Here is a 10,135-nt window from a genome sequence, read left to right on the forward strand (position 1 = left end):
AAGAAATTATGGTGAAAAGGGAAGACCACTGTAGACTAGTGATGTATGATTAGTAACTTGGCACTTAAAATCACGACCGTTCTTGACTTTTATTGACTATCATGATGCAATCTGTTTTGATTAGGTCAATTATGGGGCGAGGGATGCACGGAGTTTCTGTGGTATTTGATGCCTGTGATTATAAGTTTTTTTTTAATTTCTTTATAGGCTATTTTTAACGGCTTGCTCCATTTATTCCCATTGTCATGCTTTACGCAATCGGGTTTTCTTTTGGAAGATTCTTTTTCTTTTTTTAACCCTTTTTTTTTGTGTGTGATTTTGTTTTTTTGTCAAGTATTTTTTTTTTAATTTTAATACAAGATTGTATTTTTTTTAATGATTTTCGCATGTGAAGGTTAGATCCAATATGCGATACATTGTTTGTATTTGAAAAAAAAATTATAATAATTTATTTTCATTACAAACTTGATATTTTTTTATTAACATAGATATTCAGATCAGTTTACGTGTATATCGACTAATCTCACGGACCCTGAAATTAACGACCATGTAAGTTTCCAGTGACCATAACAACTAAGAGGCTCAAACATGATATCAAAGGAAAAACAAATCTCTTGATTCTAAACTTTTATTATTAGACCACCACACACTAGAACAAACTTGAATTTTAATAGTTAAGGAGAAAATATAAAGTTATAATTGTTGAGTTAATTTTTTTCTGATTTATTATTCTTCTATTAAAAGAAATATATGAGATGAGAAAACTAGAAGATGTTCTCTCAATAATTGCTAAGAAAAAGTGAAGATTAGAAGTTGTTCTTTTGTTAGCAAAAAAACCCTTTTCCATTAGTGAAAGATTAGAAGTTGTTCTTCCACTAATCGGCAAGAACAAAAACGTACTAATTACGGCTGATTTTATTTTAATTCCTAAAACTTTATTTGAAATTGGATCTATTCAGCTAGGGTGATTGATACAAACATCAATATTATTATTTTTTCTTAGCAAACATTAGGACTTATAGTGTCTTTTTTATAAATTATTTGTTTGGAAACGCATTTAAAATTATATTTTTTATAAATTTAAAATTATATTTTTATATTATTTTTACATATCAAAAATAATTTTTTAAAATATATATTTTTTTAATATATTTTTAAATAAAATATATTTTAAAGAGATGTGATGATAAAATTACACGGGATGAGGGAAGAAAAAGGTAAGAGGAATTTCAAGGGCTTTCTATGCTGTCCACCAAGCCAACAGTTGAAGTATAATCATCTCACCAACCATGTGTCACTAGGTAGATCCACCAGAACTTATTTTTATTGAAACATAACAGACAAGTTGCTCAATAATACCTTGTTTGCCACCTTACTTTATAATTTTTTTTCAAAAAAATAAAATAAAACGGTCCACAATAATATTAATTATTCTGTAGAAAAGAGTTTTACAAGGGAGAAGAAAACCTCAAGATTCATGGGGCCGCCTTCCAAATTTCAATTGCATCTACTGAAATGATTATCAGGTGGGGGAATGTTCGATTTTTTTTTTTATTTTCTGTCTTTTACGTTAATTATCTATCGTGTTAAAAAAGAAGAACATGAAGAAATTTTCAATTCATTCCACTGATTAATGAGAAAAACCCCCAAATCATTATTATGTTTTGTAAAGAAAAATCAAAGTGTTATTAGGGAAAGAAACAGAGGATAAAAAGAAACATGGTACAAGAGTGATTCTTATAAAGTTGTAGGACAACATAATTACTAGCTAAATTGTTGTGATTTCAAAATTTTAAATAACAGCAGAAATATCATATCATTTATCTTCTTTAATCTCCTCTTGATTTTCATCCACTCAACGGCTACTAGTTTGTTTTCTTGGTTTATTATTCAGCTCCATATTTTCCTCCAAATGCCCCCGGGTAGCGTTCGAATATTTAGATTAGCCAAGATAATTTGAAATTTGCAAGGTGTCATTGATCTAGAGCCTGTTTACACCACGTTCTTTTAAATTTTATTTTTTATTTGTTAAAAAATATTTTTTTATGTTTTTATATCGTTTTAATGTGCTAATATCAAAATTAATTTTTAAAAAATAAAAAAACATTATTTTAATGCATTTTTAAGCAAAAAACACTTTGAACCGCAACCGCCACCACAATCTCAAACAGACTCTTAGTAAATGAATCAACAAGTTGATCTCTACCTAAGATAAACTAAATATTAAGTTGTTTTCTTCGATCTTGGTCATGCACATAATGAAAATCATTCTCAATATGTTTTGTACGGACATGAAACATAGAATTAGTAGTCAAGAATATGGCTCCAATATTGTCACATCATAACAATGATTGTTGAGGAATCTTAAGGCTGGTTTCATGTAAAGCTGATTGCAACCATTATATTTATGAAGTTGCATTTGCAAACGACTTATATTCAACTTCGGTGCTACTATAGGTATTTAAGAGTTGTTGCTTGCATCGCCAAGAAAATAAGGTTGTTACCCATAAAAATGTAATATACATCTACTGATTGACGATCATCTAAATTACCTACCCAATCAAAGTATTAAAAGGCTTGAATTACAAAATTAGATGATTTGTTAAGGAACAGGCCCATTGATATGTTATGTTTAAGATAATATGTGATCCTTTTTACAGCTTGCTAGTGTGATTCCAATGGGTTATGCATGAATTTTACTCGTTTTATGGATTGAAAAGGCAAGATCAAGTCTGGTGAAAGCTAAATATCGCAAACTTTCAACAATATAACTATAAAGATAACAATCTAGACACTTAGCTCCTTCAGTTGTACATAGTTGATAATTGGTTGACATAAACCTCGTGCATGACTAGGCTTCTGCCACATGAGTGCGTCCGAGAAAAACAATCATATACTTATATTGAGTTGGAAGATCCAACTTGCCAAAAAATATTGCCTTGCCTTTACATATCAAATTAACCTCTGCCACATGTTAATCACTAGTTAATTTGATAGAGGTTATTTTTCAGATAGTTCGAGCGAGATATTTTTCTGATAAGGGAATAATTTGTCAAAAATTACATGATGAGAAATATGAATACATCAATTGATAAGTCAAGATACTTGTATCAATGGTGATTAACATTGTAGCTAGTGAAAACATGTGACTTGCTTGTGAAATCCAATTTATGTTTATTATATAGTCTAAGATTAGGCCAACATGCACATTTTAAAACACGCAAGAAAAAATAATTAAGGACTCAGTTATAAATCATTTTCATAAGGTGATAAAATATTAAGAACAAGTATTGAAAGATGTTTAATTAAATAAGTTGTAGTGTAAAAGGCTTTTTCCTAGTAAATTAGAGGTCAATTCAAATGTGATAACATACAAAGCCCAATTTCAATAATTTGTCTATGCCTTCATTCATTTGGCTCAATTTGCTGGTGAGTATGAAGGTATGCTGGGCAATGTAAAATAAAGATTTTTGAAAATGTTTCAGGATTAAAAAAATTAATTTCATTAATACTAAAATATCGGTTCCGTCTCCAGAGAAGCCCAAACATTTATTATGACCATTATAATAAAATGGTAACATACTCTCGTACATTACCGTAATTGACATTTTGCCTCTTGTTTTAATTTAATGTCACTTGATTGCTTTAATTTCAATGATAATTAAAGCAAGGTTTCTATACAATAAAAGGTGGTCTCTTTAATTATATGTTACATAATAGAAAAGGTGATGAGAAAAGGAATTTGGATGAAAAATTTGTACAGTATTTTTATTTTATTATTAATTATTTTTGTTTCGACTAAATGAAAGTTAGTATTATAAGCTTTCTTTTAAGATGTACATTGTACGTATATTTTTATGTAACATAAAGTAATTAAAATGTCTATGATATCAGATCAACATATTTCGATCAATGTCCATTGAGTTATTTAAGATTTTATTTTAAAATAGAGATTATATTAAATTTTATGATCTACACTTTCAATAAAAATATCAAATCATGTGATATAATTTTTAGTACTTTTTTTTTTCAAAAATCAAGTGCCTTAAAATTCTAAATAAATAAACTGATCAGTACATATAATATATTAATTATATATAATTTTTTTTGAAGTATCTTTTTATTTACAAATGATGTAAGTTTTTTATTTAAATTTTATTGATAAAAAACTACATAAATATTTAATCAGATTGCATGTGTGTGTGTGTGTCTGGATTAGATCTGTGGGATATAAAATGAATTTAGCAAAACTAATGAAACAATTTAGTTTGATTCTTAAAAGGAAATTTATCTTTTTTATCTTAAAAAAATATTCTTGATGTATTTATAAAATTAGAAAAAAAAGTTCTCAATTCTACGTCTTTCATCTTGGATTCTTCCTTACACCAACCACATATTTTTCAGACAGTGGCTTAGCCAAAATATTTTCTTCCATAGTTTTAATACCCAATCTGGTCCAAAACTCGGGTTTCGAGTTTTAACCGGGTCACTGGGTTAGCCGGGTTAGTTTTTTTAAATCAAAACGACTTCATTTTAGTAAAAAAAAAATCAACAAGTTTGCAACCGGGTCTTGCCGAGTCAACCGGGTTACACCGAGTTTTTTCTTTCATTGTTTTTTCTTCAACCCGGCCCCGTTTTAGCCCTGGATCGTCCAGGTCCCGAATCAACCTGTCAGGCCGGGCCGGATTTCAAAAATATGTTTTCTTTAGTAGGGTCAATTAAGGACCCTTGTCTATAATAAATAATTAATTTAAAACTTCAGGTTATTTGCCAACTAAACGAATTCATAGTAACAATTCATCATATTAGAGTCATTAAAAAAAAACAGATTCATGTAATTAGCACAAACATGATATATAAAATAAAAAAAACAAATTATAATTGTATTGTATATAAAAAAATAGCGTCATGATCATAAAATCTCTTTTCAATGCAATGTAAAATTCTTGAAAAGGGAAGGGAAAAGGCCAATTTAGTATTCGCTCAATAGCATTCAATAGTTATTTTTTAAATACTTTCAGTAAAGTCATTAGAATACATGACATTCAAAAACTTAAATTTGGATTAATAATCCTAAGATTTGTTTTTTCATCGAGGGGTGTCAATTGACATTCTTAGTCATAAGTTGGCCTTCCTTAAATTAATTCATGTATTAAACAAAACTAATTTTAATTTATTTCTGGACAAAATTACACAGCACAATCTATAAATTTACCTTGTGTTTGAGGGAATGAATTCAAAACATGACGAGAATTGATTTTTAAGAGTGCGTTTTACTTCAAGGCTAAACAAGGCACTACGTAGCTCTTTAAGAAATGAATTGTTTTGAGACAGAACGTAATGCTTGGTCTGAAAAAATGGAACACCGATCGAGAGCAAGAAATGAAAAACGAAATTGCCTTTTCAATAATGATGAAATCCTTCGCATATACATTGCACATGGCCTTAATCTCATGGCAAATTTCATGAGCATACCTCTGGTGGAAAACCTTACCATATATTTCAACACGGAATTCGATTGCTTGCACGACAGGCAATTACGACAGTGACTGAAAATGTTGTGGGAGTCTTTGGTGGGATATATATTTGCTTGCCTAGTTGCGTCAATCCTCCAATCCACACGAAATTAACAATTATAGGCACCAAGCCACCGAGTAATTAAATCGAGCTTGCCTAACGTCTCAATCTCTCAAAGATTGTCTAATCTCTTATCTGATTAATTTGGGCCATGCATGCACATGAATATCTTACTTTGAAATTAAAATTTAAAGATATTAATTCATGCTTCAATGGATGTTCTTGCGGAGGAGTACTCCAGTCTCTCAAGAAAACCAGATTTATTTATTTATTGTATCAGGGTCTTGAATCCCAATGATCTTTTAAGAATATATATTTGTAAAAGTTGAGCAAATTGTGATGATTTTAACAAAAAGAACTATCAAATTTAAAGATAATCTTGTTTAGTATTGTGATAATAATTGTTTTTAAAATATTTTTTATTTCAAAATAAATTAAAATCATATTTTTTATTTTTAAAAAATTTATTTTAATTATTAGCATAAAAATATAAAAAATTATTAAATAAAAATTTATTTTTCAAAAACACTTTTAAAATATAAAAATACACAAGTATGCAACCACAACTTCATTTTATTTATATAAATTAATATATATAATACGTACCAAGTACAAAGACTTGTGTATTTGCCTAGTTAATTGGCAGCTTATATTACATACAGAGTCACTCAAAAAAAAAAAAAAAAAACACAAACTCTTGATCACTCCGACCCCATACTAGTAGTATTACATGCATGTAAGAAACTAGAAAACCTGACAGATATACCAACGATGATTTCCCAGGACAAACACTCTAAAGCATCCACGCGGCAAAAATCTGCTGGCCTTCGTAAATCAGTGGTTACGTGCATTCACCAATAATTATATTCCTTTAAGAAACAGGAGTGGTCGATTCAATCCCACAAGCATGATTGCCATTTGTAAGAGCATTTTTGCATATCTTTTCCACTATAGGCCTCAGGTCCCTTGGGTGCACGTTAACCATCAGACCATACTTCATAAACAATGTCAGTGACATTTTTTGCTCAACACGGTGACCCGGCACCACTGAGATCCGGTGGCGCAACAACAAAGCTGCCGCGATTGACTTCATTTGCAAATAAGCCAAATCCTTGCCTAGACAAATCCTTGGACCTGCATTAAACGCGAGAAACCTGTAAGAATCCGGCACCTCGATTTTCTTGCCATCCAAGGATAACCATCTTTCCGGCTTGAATTCTAGGCAATCATCACCCCAGATAAATTCCATCCGACCAATTGCATATATTGAGTAGGTTATGGATGATCCTGCCGGAACAAAAGCTCCACTGGGCAAAACATCATCGGCAACTACATGCTTTGAGTCTTGTGGCACAGAAGGGTAAAGCCTTAAGGTCTCAGATAATGCTGCCTTGAGGTAGGTCAGTCGGTCAACTTCTTCAAACACTAATGGCTCCTCCAACCACTTGCTCGTATCATTGCCACGTGTCTCCATCAAAACGGTGCAAATTTCAATGAGGATTTTCTCTTCCACTTTTGGATTCTGACTCACAAGCCAGAAGAACCAGCTCAGCGCCGTTGATGACGTGTCACGCCCAGCTAGGATAAAATTTAATGCCACGTGTTGAAGAAATTTGTCCGAGTAGGATTCCTTCTTCTTCATAAACCTAGACAACAAGTCGTCATGTGGGTTCTCATTGCCACCTTTCTGCTGATTAACCAATTCGAGCTTTCGTGTATTGATGATGTCAGACAAGTATGCGTCTATGTGGTCAAGGCTTTGGCTCAAGCTCATTTCCATACCAAGCCGAAGACTTTTCCTCAACTTCCACACTATTTCTGGCAAAATGAAGCGCTGCAATGTAGCTTCCGTGGCGGTGTCGAAAGACACTGCAAAGCCATTCTCAGGAAATTCCAGTGACAATGTTTGTGGATCCTTGCCAAAAGCCAATCCACAAATGTTATCAAAAGTGAGCCTAAGTAGCATGTCTTGAAGATCGACCGGCTTGGCCTGTTGTTGAGCCGACTCAAGTATAGGGCAAAAGCGGTGCTTGATGGCTCGGCTCACCCACCTAGCCATGGCTTGGCGTAGTGTCCGGGTGGTAAATTCAAGTGCGGCCGTCTTACGCTGGAACAGCCACGTTTCACCATCTGAGTTGAAGATGCCATCACCAAGCAAATCATGGAACACAGACTGCCAATTGGGTCCTTTTGGGTAATTATCAAACCTGGCTTTCAAGATGTGCTCTAGGTTCTTGGGGTCGCACGTGACAGTCACGAGGCTTTGCTTCCGGGCTACTAAGGGAATTGCAACTACGCATGTCTGGTACGTGCCGCCACACTTGCGGAGGTTGTCCGCAATCCAATCATGCATGCGACTAGAGTGCCAAATGAGACCAGGAAGACTGCCGAATAGAGGCCATACACGTGGACCCTTCATTGACCGCGAGATGAAACTCAACCAAATCGAGTAAGCCACCACTGCTGTTAGAATCATCAAAGCCATCGATATATCCATCCCCCACGACTCAAACAACTTGAATATATAATAAGAGCAAAATCAAACTAGTACGTAACCCAAAAAAAAAGAAGCGAAAATGTGGAGTTTGGTGGGGTGTAACTCTCAAGCTTGGACTAGTAAATTTGAAGCTAATTAAGACTTGAAAATGGGCAAAAAGAAACAAAACCCAGATCAGATATGGGTTTGTTTCTTGAATCAATCTTTTTTATCAAGAAGTACTCTCGAGAATGGAAGGTAGGGCATGAAGGGATGTGATGCATGGAGGAGGGGGGCGAGACATAGAGTTAATTTATGGAGGATGGAGAAGGGGAAGAAGAAATGAGAGGAAGAAGGAGAGATGTGCGAGTAATGAAAAGGAAAGTGAAATTTTATATAGTGATCAAGAGTAATATATGGTTAGAGAAATCAGCAGAGAAGCAATAAATAATGCCAGAATATGTTGTTGAATTTCATATCATTTATAGTCGACCATTCTCTCTCTCACTTGACCTCACTGGTTCAAAACCACGATGATATATAAATTATAAATTCGGCCATTAATTGCCAACAGAAGTCGTTGAAGAGTTTTACAAGGCAAAATCCCTACCCCACTTTCGACACATAAACGAGCTAAGTGGTGAAATCGCTCAGTTTCTACCGGTCTGGATTTGTTAAAATTGATATAATCATATTAACTTTAAGACTTATAAAATCATTTAATATATATATATATATATATATATATATATATATATATATATATATATATATATATAACTGGTTCAAATATTTATATTAATAAAAAAATAAAAATAAAAACAAAAACGAATTACTGTTTAAGACCTTACAAGTTGTTTAACCCAAAAAAAACAAAACCATGCCATGCTATGCAAGTTAACACAAATCATGACTAATCAATATCCTTTTCTTTGATATATTTTTTTTGGTGTTGTTTATAAACAAGTATAAAAAAGGAGAAGATATTTATTTTCAAAGAAATATTTTTTTTCTAGTATGAGTTTTTATTACGTAATAAATTAAATAAGAAGCACGATAAATAAACTTTTCTAATGGACTTTCTAATGCTATTAGATTGATATTTATTATAATATCAAAATATGTCACTTGGACATTTAATTAATTTTAATACTTATGACTATTAAAATAAAATTAAATAATAACTATTCAGTTTAATTTAAAAATAATTTTTCATTAACAATTATAATATTTCAAGTTTATATAAACTTGTTACTACACGGAGAACAAGTATAAAAAGCAATTGTATTTTCTTTCTTTGTCACTTTAAAGAAAATATTTTTCTCGTTTTTAAGCCAACTCACGTCTCTAAACCAATTTCATATTTATTTTTATATCCAAATAATTTACTAATCTTAATATTTTTTTCTCCAAAAGATAATAGTAACTAGATCTCTATATATAGTTGTACTAATGTATTTATAAAATAATAGAGAAAAAAAAACTCTAAATGTTATTGGATTAGGGTTGGAAATCATGACAACGCATATAACAAATATACTCACTAATGAGTTGATTAGTGCCCTTTTGAAATTGTGGTAGCGGTTGCGGTTTAAAATAGTTTTCGCTTAGAATTACATCAAGATGATGTCTTTTTATTTTTTAAAAAATTATTTTTTATATCAGTGCATCAAAATAATCCAAAAATACTAAAAAAATATTAATTTGAAGCAAAAATAATTTAAAATTTTTAAAAGCGCAGGTTAGACCGTGTTTCCAAATGACTATAAGCCACCTATGGTTTAATTAATCCTACCATGACTAATTAAGCCTCTCAGAAAAAGAAAAATGCTGATCACCTAATTTTATTTCCTTCACCTTTATTCTTGTGTTTAATGAAGATCCAAAAGTAAATGGGATAGTTGAGGAAATACACACACACACACACACACACACACACACATATATATATATATATATATATATATATATATATATATATATATATATATATATATATATAGAAAAGAAGAAGCAAGGTCTCCATGGAGGACAATAAAACGTGAGAAAGGCAGGTAGACGACGGCTTTTATGACATCCCAT

At 31.6% G+C, this 10,135-nt stretch overlaps 1 protein-coding gene across 1 annotated transcript; it reads right to left on the reverse strand.

The window, feature by feature from the left end:
* Positions 1–6,132: 6,132 nt before the first annotated feature.
* Positions 6,133–8,527, reverse strand: LOC133700488 (cytochrome P450 86A22). The gene has a single exon (XM_062124027.1). It carries the CDS (start codon positions 8,072–8,074, stop codon positions 6,449–6,451), a length of 1,626 nt encoding a protein of 541 aa, XP_061980011.1. The 5' UTR covers positions 8,075–8,527; the 3' UTR covers positions 6,133–6,448.
* Between the last annotated feature and the right edge of the window lie 1,608 nt (positions 8,528–10,135).

Source organism: Populus nigra, chromosome 8, assembly GCF_951802175.1.
Source record: "Populus nigra chromosome 8, ddPopNigr1.1, whole genome shotgun sequence".
Taxonomy (NCBI): Eukaryota; Viridiplantae; Streptophyta; class Magnoliopsida; order Malpighiales; family Salicaceae; genus Populus; species Populus nigra.

Coding starts and splice junctions, on each gene's coding strand:
- LOC133700488 (XM_062124027.1), bottom strand. CDS start 8,074: ATGGATATATCGATGGCTTTGATGATTCTAACAGCAGTGGTGGCTTAC.